The 12,793-nt window shown below is 44.5% G+C and overlaps 1 protein-coding gene across 3 annotated transcripts in view; it reads left to right on the forward strand.

Annotated features, from left to right (window-relative positions):
- The window catches only part of SULF2 (sulfatase 2), a 248,316-nt gene that overhangs the window by 216,592 nt on the left and 18,931 nt on the right, over window positions 1-12,793 (forward strand). For all 3 annotated transcript variants that reach the window (XM_073309507.2, XM_078848175.1, XM_078848174.1), the window contains 5 exons: window positions 1,443-1,686; window positions 4,220-4,316; window positions 5,735-5,829; window positions 9,942-10,001; window positions 11,707-11,876. In XM_073309507.2, coding sequence (XP_073165608.1) covers window positions 1,443-1,686; window positions 4,220-4,316; window positions 5,735-5,829; window positions 9,942-10,001; window positions 11,707-11,876 — 666 coding nt within the window. The remainder of the gene's footprint in view (window positions 1-1,442; window positions 1,687-4,219; window positions 4,317-5,734; window positions 5,830-9,941; window positions 10,002-11,706; window positions 11,877-12,793) is intronic.

The raw sequence follows: 12,793 nt of genomic DNA on the forward strand, positions 1-12,793 counted from the left end.
TGCCAGAAACCAAAGGTTAGCACTGGGAGGAGAGAGACGTTTCTCTTGCTGTTGAATGCCCACCAAGATTCGTGAATGGGTCCTGAACCTCCTGACCAACTTCACCAGGAAATCCAAGATGGGCCCCCAAAACAGGTCCTGTGTCAATTATAGGACATAACTCATTTGAACAGTCCACCTTTTTGGTGAGACAACACACTGGTGAATGTTTCCCGTTTTTTTTTTTCTCCTCTTCTGTATGGGGGTTTCCCCTGTTGAAAGGTCTGTTTTGAGCATGTGGGGCTAGTTTCTTTTCATGCCACAGCAGCATATCTCTCTTCATCAGACTGAAAAACAAAAGTCTCATTCTTGTGGGGCGCACTCTGCTAGCCTTCAGCTTTGGACAGAGAGGAGGAATCCAGAAGAGACTTGATTCCGGTGAGTCCTGAGACAACCATGAGTCCCTTGATGCTCAGGAAAGGATCAGGCACCAGCAAGGAGAGGGGCCTTTCCGTGGTGGCTTCCAGTCAGGTTGTGCTTCTGTCATCCTTTTTTCTGCAAGGGCAGGATCTGGATGTAAAACTTGGATCCATCTCTAGAATCCCTTGGGTTTTGAGCAGGGAAGAAGAATCTTGGAAAGCAGCAGTACCAAACAGACTGACAAGTGATTGTGGGCAGTTCATAGTGCTCAATGGTAACCGTGTGAGTTTGGGCTGCGTACGGAAAGACAGTGTGTTATAAGGGACTACGTGGCACTGGAGAGACTGTAGAAGAGGCAGTCAGCTGTGGGCACCTCAGCATCAGAAAGATACTGGCAAACAAGGGAATTTAGGGACAAGGAATAGAAATGAGGAAGGGCCAGGCGGGATTGATTGCAGGGAGAGATTAAAAACTAAAATAGCTTGTCTGGGAGGGAAAAAGGTGAAATTGAGACAAAGGGTCAGTCTGAATGCTGGGAAACCTTTCTGAGCTCCGTCAAAATAGTCTCTGTGGGATGTAATGGGAGTTCAGTTGCCTGGGAACTTTAACATAGACCGGACAAAGCCCAGGAGCGCGTGCTGAAGGGAAAAGCTGTCGTGGCCTGCGCAGGAATGACCTAGTACAGTGCAGCTCTTCCATTTCTACTGATCCGGGTTATTTTTTGAGCTTTTGCTGCCACCTGGTGACTCTCCCAGTAAAAACAATTTTTAAAAATGAACTATGTTCTCGCTAAACCATACTGCAGATCTTCCTCCCCCCGCCTTCTCTGTGCCCATCTGCCCTCACTCTCTCCTGCTCCCAGTTACCCGTCTGCCCAGGAAAGTGCGAGTGAGACAACGGCTCTGAGGACAGCTGCAGCAAACACCAAACCTGGAAGATGGGCCAGTTAATTCCAAATGTCACAGTCTGGCTGGTGTCTGAGGAAGGACCCTGGCTCAAGCAAGATCAGATTATAGCACACATTCTCTCTCCCTGTCTTCCAGAATACAAGCCAAACTATGTCCGGAATCGCTCTGTTCGCTCTGTGTCCATTGAGCTGGATGGAGAGGTTTATAATTTGGGCTTAGAAGATGGCTACCATCCTGTCTTACCAAGGAATATCACCAAAAGACACAAGACAGAGGGGGAGGCTGCAGGAGCAGAGGAGGATAAGGACATCGGAGAATACAGTGGCACAGGCGGCATCGCAGAGTATATGGCCCCTAATTTAATCAAAGTGACTCACAGGTGAGTGCGTACAGTGTGTGACATTTGCCCTTGTCACCCATGGGCAGGTTGAGAAAGAATGGGTGCATTTCTTTTGGTGAACTAGTAATTTGGATGCTGACACCTGGCCTCCGACTTTCCAGCTTGGCAGAGTGAAACTGCTGCAGAAACCGTTTATTTGGGGAGGAGGGAAAGAGCAGGAGAGGAAAACTGCCTGGGTTCAGCCAGTGTCCCTGCAGAGTGAGGGCTCGGAGGTGAGAATTTTCCAAAACTCTCAACATTGGCCTAGCTTTGCTCCCATTGAAGTCAGTGGTATAACTCACATTGATTTCAGTGGGCGCTGAGTTACACCTTTTGAAAATCCCATTCTGATGGTACATTTAAGTCCCTCTTTCTCCCTTCTCTGAAGTCCCCATCCTTACCCTTAGTAGCATTAGCTTTTCACAGTGGATGATTTGCCATCACACAGGGAATGGTGTGTGGCTGCAGAGGGCTGTCCCATGCTCTAAGCTTTGTCTGCACTGGAGACTTGCCGTCATTTCACCCATCAGTGATTAGCCAATTCAGACCTCTAGTGTAAACAAGCACAACTACTGTTTGCACCAGGAATGCTCATCCTTATTTGAGACCAGGATAAGCTGTACAGTGGAACTCATAGTGATTCACCTGGTCTGTGAAAGGGGGTTGGCTGTAACTGGGGCAAGGCCCTAGTTGAGTGTAACTGCTTATTCCAAGAACGCAATTGGAGTTCTAGGGGAAGCAGCCGCCTTTCGCACCTCCCTCTTGCCAATTTTGGGAACGTGAATGCTGGACTGAGGGAAGAGAAGCATTGAGAGGTGGAGCCTTGGAGGGTGGGGAGAGGGAATTATCTGGGCTGTGAAGACACCGTAACACCGCTGGGAAGAAAGAAAGAAATCTGCTCCTGTGTGTGTAAACTCTAGAGCTGTTTGCAGCTAAATTTGTGTTTGATTAGCTTAGTCACGGTCTTCTTATGAACTTTCCTCAGACAGACATCCGTTATCAGTGTGTTCGTTATTTTGAATTGTTCACTGATTAGCTCATGTAAGCACGCTTCAGTTCCTGCTTCTAGGGCTAGCTCCTCCGCTGGTGTAAGGCGGCATGGCTCCATTGAAGGTAGAGCGGTTGAGGATCCCTATCTTTGTGGTCATGAGTCAGAATGTGCTGTGTGAGTGGCCTCCTGAATCAAAGGGTATTCATCCTGCTCCCTGATTAGGTGGCTCCCAAGTCCACGCGAATTGCTGGTTGTGCAAACACTGCTGCAGACATGTACCTTCCTGAGGAGTCCTACTGCTTCCTTATCCACAGACTTTCCTGTGAAAGCTGTGGCAGGGAGTTCACAGCTTTTTGTCAAATGACATTTCAAAAATACCCATCTGTGGTATTTACTAAGCTCCTAGTGTAAAATTTTCAAAAATGCCTAAATCCCATTTTTAACAGTGACTTGGGATTCTAAATCTCATTAAAAGTCAATGGGACTTAGAAGCCTAAGTCACTCCTGAAAATGAGACTTAGGCTCATAAGTCACTTACGTGTTTTTGAATTTTATCCCGTTGTAAAAGCTGTAAACGTTTCTTCTCTTTGAAGCCTGACAGTTTTTCTGGGGAATCTCTCGTCTCTTTCATAGATCATTCAGTTAAGTGTTAACGGATTACTGCTTCCGAGAAGCTTTTAGAATTCGTTACATGCTTGATAAGTAATGTAACGACATGCTACATGCTTGATAAGTAACTTAGAAGTCTGTGTAGCCCAGTCTAAGAGCAGCATTAGGAAATAGCCAGTATATGATAGTTTACAAGCAGGGCTGGCTCTAGGCACCAGGTAAGCAAGCTGGTGCCTGGGGCGGTGCTGTTGAGGGGGCGACACTCCGGCAGCAGCCCCAGCGGCAATTTGGCGGCAGCTCCTCTTCATTGTTTCCCGCAGCAGCAATTCGGCGGCGACTCTTTTGACTTGGGTTTTGCCATCGGCGGCAATTCGGCAGGTGTTTTTTTGCTGTGTGGGGCAGCAAAAAACATAGAGCCGGCCCTGCTTACAAGGATATTCAAAGTGATTGATTGTTTATTACCCTCCAGTTAGTTTTCACATTGGCTGAATGTTATCATGGTAAATTTGTAACAAATCCCCCCCACCCCCAGTAGATTATTTAATGTTGTTGAATTGGTATCATTTGCTTTTTGGGGCTTTAGAACTCAGGCCTTGTCTACACTACCGCGGTAAGTCGACCTAAGTTACGCTACTCCTGCTGCATGAATAATGTAGCTGGAGTCTGCGTAGCTTAGATGGATTTACTGCAGTGTCTATACTGCGCTGTGTTGATGGGAGATGTCTCCCATTGACTTACCTTACTCCTCTCATTCTAATGGAGTACCGGAGTCCATGGGAGAGCGCTCTTCATTAGACCTGCTAAATCGACTCCCACTGAATCAATTGCAGCAGCATCGAACCCGGTAAGTGTAGAGATGGCCTCAGAGTTATCAAAAGCAGATGTTTCTGATGCTGGCTCCTCTGTAATAAAATTTTATTCTCCTGTGGACAGATGCTATATCCTGGAGAATGATACTGTTCAGTGTGACACAGATCTGTACAAGTCACTGCAGGCTTGGAAGGACCATAAACTTCATATTGACCATGAGGTTAGTGATCTTGACAGCTGTATGTGTGTAATATGCTGCTTTATTTTGTTATTTTTAACTTTTGCATTTGGGAATTGGATTAGTTTTTCCTTGGTTTGTGGAGATGAGGGATTTGGAAGAGAAGTTGTCATATGAGGTCTCCCTGCAGGCCCATGCATTCAGGCCAGTGAATATTTAGCCAGTCATTGGGGCACAGGGAGATGTTGGGGAGAAAAAGCTGAAACCCAAAAACATCGCAGAGTACAGGGAAAGGAGCTTTTGTAATCACTCAGCAAATCATATCTGGGAATGCTTTTACACTGCAAATCTTGCACAGGCCATGGGAGATACTGAAGACCATATTAGCTTTGGTAGTACACTAAGGGGCAAGCTAAAGTCAAGCTTCTTCAGTATCGTCTTGTTCCAGCTCTGTTTTTTAACAAGCATGTGCAATATGGAATGCAGAAGAAAATTGCCTCGTCTCTTCTCTCTCCTGTCTCCTCTATTTCTTGTATAGGGTCACAGGGCAGGATCCTTTGTGTACTCCTCTTGAGTTCTGGGTCCACCACATGTATGCCAGCCTGTCATGATGCAGCTGCTATTTAGTGGTGGTGGGGTAGTAACCTTTTGCTCAATCCTGGATGATATGTTTACATTGTCTCCCCATGTAAAGAGCCAAGGTGGGAGCCCTAGACCCATCTCTTGAGCATTTATGTGCACTGCCAGCTAGAGCGAACAGTACCAATATACTAGCAACGTTACTGCCTTCAATTACAGGGAAAGAAGCAGATAATGGTCTGGCACTTCGCTCCTCTCCCACAAATGCATATGCCAACGCAATCAAACTAACCACTGTCCTGTGTTCCATGCAGCCAGAGGTTTCAAATGATTGTAATGTAAAATGGTGGAGACCTGTCACTTCCTCTTGCAATCCTAAAAGGAGGGAAATCTGTTCCTGTTTCAAATTCACAATGGGCCATACCTCTCCAAAAGGCTTCAGTTGGACTTGTTCCTTTTGCTAGGTAACATCCAGCCTTTTTCAAATCTGAATGATGGGAGGAAGTTGTATGCAAATCAGAACATAGCCATATCTTTCCCCTACTAGAGCTCAGTATGGTGGTTAAGACCTGCCCTAAGTAGGTCATGGCTGGTATTTTGGGAATAGAAAGACTGACTTTCCTATAGCTCCACGCTCAGGTTTCCATCCTAGGCAGCCAGAAGAAGGTTTGCTCCTGGGCTGTAGCAGGGGGAGTAGTTTTAGTAATTTTGATCCTTTGGCAGAAGCCTAGAAAAGTATGTACAGGTGCATCAGAGGAGCCACTGCAGTCTGCGTGGGGTAGGAGCAAGGTAAGAGTGGGGAAAGAAAATTTTTTATTGGACTAGAATGGATGGGAGAAGATAGGAACCCAACCAATTCATTCTGTGATTTTTGTTGTTAGATTGAAACACTGCAAAATAAAATAAAAAACTTAAGGGAGGTCAGAGGTCATCTAAAGAAGAAGCGACCAGAGGAGTGTGACTGTAACAAGATAAGGTATCTCCACACATACATTAAAGTAGCAAGTTGTAATATGCAACGGTGGCTGATATGAGTCTTGGCAGGCAGGGTAAGAATCTGTTTTACCAGAGTTTATGCTGATGATGCTAACAGGAGCTCTTAATCCAGTGCCCAGTTTAGCAGAGGCTTCCCTCTCACCTTTCTGTTACACAGGAATGGTTATGAATCTGAGATAGTCAAAGTGACGCTCAGGGAAGCACATTTTAAAGCTGGTCACTAAAGCAAAAGGTGGGGACTTGTTTTACAAGGCGATAGGTCTTGTCTCTGGCCTCCTTCAGTCCCTTTACTCCAACACTTGTAGTGTTCGACTGGGGATGTCCTGCTCGTAAGAACTCACTTCTCTTACAGTGCAGAGCTAGCAGAACTCAGGCATCTCTGTTTCTCATGAATTAATTCAGGACTAATTAATGCCATTTAAAATGATGGACAAGGTCAAGCTTCTAACTAGCTTTTAAACTGCCCCTGTGGTCTAGTGTTGGTGACCTAAGGTCATGGGTGAGGCTCCGTGTTTGTCACAGATTCTGTGACTTCGTGTGACCTCCGTGACTTCTGCAGCGGCTGGTGTGGCTGACCCCAGGGCTGCGCGAGCAGCTGCCCTGAGGATAGCCACACTGGCTGTTGCCGGAGCAGCTCTGAAGCCAGCCACTTGGACAGCCCCATCAGTCACTGCTCTGGCAGCCCGCCCTAGGGACCGCCTGAGCAGCGGCTGATGTGGCTGGCCCCGGGGACCGCTTGAGCAGCAGCCCTGTGGGTGGTGGGAGCAGCCACAGCTCAGCGGCTCCCAACAGTGATCCGGGGCGGCTGAGCAACGCCTGGCCATGGGCTCCCCGCCCCCACCCCATGGCAGCTGGAGCAGCCGCTGGCCTCCTGGGGTTTCCCTCCCTGCCCAGCAGGGGCGGTGGGAGCAGCAGTGGGCCCCCAGGCACCCCCCACCCCAATTCAATCAGAGTATAAGTCATGGACAGGTCACGGGCCCCTGATTTTTTGTTTCTTGCCCGTGATCTGTCCATGACTTTTACTAAAAATACCCATGATTAAATCTTAGCCTTCGTCATGGGTTCAAATCCAGCTGATCAGATATAACTCTGTGCTCAGATGCAGTGGTGGTGGGGTCATCTGAGAACAGAGATGATTTATTAAGCACATTGTTCTTACTTTAGACTTGCTTTTCCAAAGGGAAGCAGTGTCACTTTCTCTGCTTTCAATAAGTATACTGCACAAATGGAATAATACAAAGGTCAGATGAGAGCAAATTGCTCCTCCTTCAGTTTAATCATGGGCATCGTAATCCATTTCCTCAGACACCAGCAGTAAAACATACAGCAACTGACAGGTTTCAGAGTAACAGCCATGTTAGTCTGTATTCGCAAAAAGAAAAGGAGTCCTTGTGGCACCTTAGAGACTAACCAATTTATTTGAGCATGAGCTTTCGTGAGGTACAGCTCACTTCATCGGATGCATTCTGTGGAAAGTGTTTGTGCTGGAAATGGCCCACCTGGATTATCATACACATTGTAAGGAGAGTGATCACTTTAGATAAGCTATTACCAGCAGGAGAGTGGGGTGGGGGGAGGTATTTTTTCATGCTTTGTGTGTATAAAAAGATCTTCTACACTTTCCACAGTATGCATCTGATGAAGTGAGCTGTAGCTCATGAAAGCTCATGCTCAGATAAATGGGTTAGTCTCTAAGGTGCCACAAGTCCTCCTTTTCATATAGCAGCTGCTAGCTGGAAGAAACAGGCATTTTCCAGCTAGTCAGGAGCACCTGTAGCTGTATAGCCAGCGCTGGTTTAAACGTACCCAAACTTTTCTTACTAACTGAATTCTAAGTGCAGTAGTTCAATGTCAAAACCTTGATTGTGCGTCAGGGACTCTGCACAGTTAGCTTTCAATGTGCCCAAGAATTTCCAAAAGAATTGTAAGGCAGCACACACCTTGCATAGGGAGAGCATTTAAGAGCTTCCTGAGGGCTTCAGGCAAACAAGCATAGCAGAGAATCTTGTAAAATCAGTTGTTAAAGTACTTGAATAAAATTTGCTTTCAAGAAAGCTGCTCAGCAAAGCAACTTAAGAGTGCCAGAAACAGCTGATAATACGGCTACTGTTGAGTTTGCCAATGAGCCAGGTGTCACCATGGGAATATCAGCCATAGATCTGCGGTGTTATTGTGTGTGCTCTACAGAGCAGATGGAGCAGGCCTGTATATTTAGAGAAACCAGACAGAAATCCCACCTCCCATTAATTAAAGTAGCTCAAAAAAGGTTTTTCAAAGGTTATTAAAAGAAAAAATACTGTGAGATGTGCCCTATAGAGGCCTTCGGGGGGGGGGGGGGGAGTTCTTGCTATTATGATGAACAGGCATCTCTGCCCGAAGAGATAGGCAGGTTTGACACATCCCCTCTCTCAGTTGCTTCTACAGGATGAGCTGTTCAGAATACACCCTTCAGCTCCCTGGGTTCACATTATCTGCTAGCTAACAACTGTGAAGTGCACGGTCTGCATAGCGTTTGTTAGCTGGTGACTCTGCCGTGCAGTGGCTTGTAGCTGAAACTATACAACAAATGTAGCACCGTTGTTTAATATTCCCTGGTGTCACCAAATAGTACGTACAAGTGTGGCATACAGTAGGAACCTATGTAATGCTGAATGAAGAATGAGATTTGTGTGTAATCTGATATATAGTGATGTAATTCTAAGCGGTACAAACACTCCCTCTTATATGTGTAATATTTTCCAAAACACAGTATGAGCCCGTGAAAGCTTACATAGCCCTATAAAATCACTGGTTTCAAAGAGTTACATTTTAAAAACTACTGTGAAGGACAGATTTTCTTTTTAACATTTACGGATGAACTTGTTTATGTGCAGAATGTTCACACGCTTCTGCTCTGCAAGCATTTACACAAGTGCATATGGGATCCCACTGAAGTCAATGGGACTACCCATATGAGTAAAGTTTCAATTATGTAAAGCTACAATTCTACAATAAGAAAATTTATCGATTAAGAATTAGATACATACTTTGTGTGTGAAACGTAAGCTTGCAGAATCAGACTAGTTATTTGATAGTAATAGTTACCTTATGTTGACAATTAGCCTTTTTAAAGCTCTGTGGCACTCAAAGATATATTCTAACATTTTATTTGAATTACATTACTTTTTTTATTTGTCTGTTGAAGAGTCTATTAGAACCTGCACAAGTCTGACAGAATTCAGTCTGCTACACTATTTAGATTAAATTGCAAAACTTTTTAAATTAGCTTCTGATTTGCAAGGCTGCTAATGGAGGGCATGACAATCGCCAATAGTGTTACAATTAACTGAGCTTTTATTCATTTTAAAAAATTGTTTTATTTTGTAATTTGTGTATGCAAAAATCACAAAGATCACCTTGCAAAAACTTGAATAGCCCTAATTTTTTATAACACAGGAAAGGGAGTTCCAAAAAGAGATCTAAACAGTAGACTAACTTGTTTAAAACCCAACACACACTTGCCAGAATCCAGTTGAGTACACAGAGCTCCAGAATAAATTAGACACTGGTAGAAGCCAGAATGTTTGTTACAACGCTACCTTTTATCTATTTCCCAGGCACTGCTAGTCCGTAACAATACAGCAGGCACCTACCAGTCCATTTATATTGATATATATATATATTTTTAACTACAAGGGAGGAAAGATTATAGGCATCTGGCAACTCTCCTATTATCAAAATAAGTTCATAAAAATTTACATGAAGAAAGTACTAAAAGTGGAAATCTAATTGTTTTAGCTGACATGTATAATTTTGGCTCTCATATGCACAGAACAGGTAACGTTGAAGCTGCAGTATCTGAAATCACTTGCAGATACATGTTGCAACACACCACAAGATGTCCCTGTCCTCCCATGATTTTGTGGAGACAGCAGAAAATGCAGAAAAATGCTTAGAAGGGTAGATTCCAGTCCAGCTAGGTTGCGTATTGATAGTGAATAACTCAGCAGAAGAGGTGACATTTTCTATTTGAATGCAGTGTGCAAATTCTGTATAAACAGAAGCAATTGTCTTTTGATGTTCTTGATTGTGAATGTGTGGTTTTTTTCCCAGTTACCATTCCAAACACAAGGGCAAACTGAGGCACAAAGGATCTAGTCTCCATCCTTTCAAGTAAGTGCAGGCCTCCTTCTTTGGAAGAAAAATGCAAGATGCTCACAGGTTAAACTTCGATGAACACACACTAGCCAAGAAGTAGTCAAACACAACAATACTGCATCTCTTCTATATTTAAAAAACATTTTACATCTAAAGAAAGGGCGGTGAATAAGAGAGTGGGGGTCTAGTGGATCAAGCATGGGACTAGGAGCTAGCAGATTCTGAGATCTAATTCCCGCTCTAAAAAGGACTCTGAGACTTTAGGCCAGGCAATTAACCTCACTGGCTGTTTCGTCTTCAGTAAAATGAAGTATTCTTGCCAGCAAGTTAAAGAAGTATGGGCTAGATGAATGGACTATAAGGTGGATAGAAAGTTGGCTAGATTGTCGGGCTCAACAGGTAGTGATCAATAGCTCCATGTCTAGCTGGCAGCTGGTATCAAGTGGAGTGCCCCAAGGGTCGGTCCTCGGGCCGGTTTTGTTCAATAACTTCATAAATGATCTGGAGGATGGTGTGGATTGCACCCTCAGCAAGTTTGCAGATGAAACTAAACTGGGAGGAGAGGTAGATACGCTGGAGGGTAGGGATAGGATACAGGGGGACCTTGACAAATTAGAGGAGTGGGTCAAAAGAAATCTGATGAGGTTCAGCAAGGACAAGTGCAGAGTCCTGCACTTAGGATGGAAGAATCCCAATCACCATTACAGACTAGGGACCGAGTGGCTAGGCAGCAGTTCTGCAGAAAAGGACCTAGGGCTTACAGTGGACGAAAAGCTGGATATGAGTCAACAGGGTGCTCTTGTTGCCAAGAAGGCCAATGGCATTTTGGGATGTATAAGTAGGGGCATTGCCCCAGCAGATCGAGGGACGTGATTGTTCCCCTCTATTCGACATTGTGAGGCCTCATCTGGAGTACTGTGTCCAGTTTTGGGCCCCACACTACAAGAAGGATGTGGAAAAATTGGAAAGCGTCCAGCGGAGGGCAACAAAAATGATTAGGGGACTGGAACACATGACTTATGAGGAGAGGCTGAGGGAACTGGGATTGTTTAGTCTGCAGAAGAGAAGAATGAGGGGGGATTTGATAGCTGCTTTCAACTACCTGAAAGGGGGTTCCAAAGAGGATGGATCTAGACTGTTCTCAGTGGTAGCAGATGACAGAACAAGGAGTAATGGTCTCAAGTTGCAGTAGGGGAGGTTTAGGTTGGATATTAGGAAAAACTTTTTCACTAGGAGGGTGGTGAAACACTGGAATGCATTACCTAGGGAGGTGGTAGAATCTCCTTCCTTAGAGGTTTTTAAGGTCAGGCTTGACAAAGCCCTGGCTGGGATGATTTAGTTGGGGATTGGTCCTGCTTTGAGCAGGGGGTTGACCTAGATGACCTCCTGAGGTCCCTTCCAACCCTGGTATTCTATGATTCTATGAAAATGGGGTAATAGAACCCACCTACTTCCTGAGCTGTGATAAGGAATGAGTAGATCATGTCTCAACTGTTTTGAACAAGAACAGGGCTGTAATTACCAAGTATTGTCTCAGCAGGGCCTTTTGGAAGGAAGGCTGTTTCTTTAACAATATGAATGATTCATTTTCCTTCCAGTTTATGAAGCAAAGCCCATCAATTTTGTAAGCGACTTTTAAGTCCACACCGCCTCCCCCCCTTTTTTTTTTTATTTAAGAGTTGGGTGCATTGTCCTAACTTTTCTTGTCTCTTGGCTGTAGGAAAGCCCTGCAGGAAAAGGACAAGCTGTGGCTGCTTAGAGAACAGAGGCGAAAGAAGAAGCTGCGCAAACTGCTGAAGAGAATAAAAAACAATGATACATGCAGCATGCCTGGCCTGACCTGCTTCACCCATGACAACCAGCACTGGCAGACTGCCCCCTTGTGGACATGTAAGGATCCCAGTGACTGAGCAATAACCAGGAAGGTGCAGGTCACTGCCTGGGACAGGATTCTGTCCACCAGGCAATGCCCTGCTCCCTCATTGTTAGCATCAGTCCTGTAGACAGCACTTTATAGTATATGGTGTATTGACCAAGGTGTCAGGAATTTCCTCATAATATACAGCAATGCATTTATGGTTGGTATTACCAATCCAACAGGATGGGGAAAAGAACACCACCTTTTTCTGAAAAGGGAGTTAAAAGTGGAGGCTAAAAATAATCTGTTTAAATCAAATGGGTGTTTTTTACCAAGGTTTTCAGATAATGGGTCCACTTTCGCATACGAACCTCAAATAGAATTTGGTGTTCTTTAAGTATTTGCCTTACATGAATAACTAATCCTTAGGAAACTGGCCAGTTTGTAGTGGCCTGGCACATGGGGATTTGCTCATTTCCACGGTTGGGGGAGAGGTGAGAATATAGGTGGGCCAATTATTTATTTCATTTTAATTATTGCAAATAGCACATTTGCCAAAAATGCAGTTTGATTGACTGAAGCTGCAAATTCAAGCTGAACTCAGGAAATAGTTTCAGCTGCAAAAAAGTCAATGCTTTTTCATTTCAAAGAGACATTTAGTTTTGAAATTTAGCTAGATTTAACTTCAAAACAAAAGTGTGAAAAAAAGGGGGGGGATAAAAACCACTGAAAGCCAAAACAACCCATTTCATTTCAGCCAAAATGAGGGGTATTTTTGGTTTTTCATTTCACTCAGGAAAAAAAAATTCCAGATTTTTTCAGTTGTCAATGAATTAAAAAAAAAAAAATTATACACCCAGCTCTCATTGACACTGCCCTCTATAAGAAGATCCTCTTCTTGGCGAACAGAAGGGCCCCTCTCAAGAACTATAGTATGGCAGGGAACATA

Source organism: Lepidochelys kempii, chromosome 13, assembly GCF_965140285.1.
Source record: "Lepidochelys kempii isolate rLepKem1 chromosome 13, rLepKem1.hap1, whole genome shotgun sequence".
In the NCBI taxonomy this organism is placed as follows: domain Eukaryota; kingdom Metazoa; phylum Chordata; order Testudines; family Cheloniidae; genus Lepidochelys; species Lepidochelys kempii.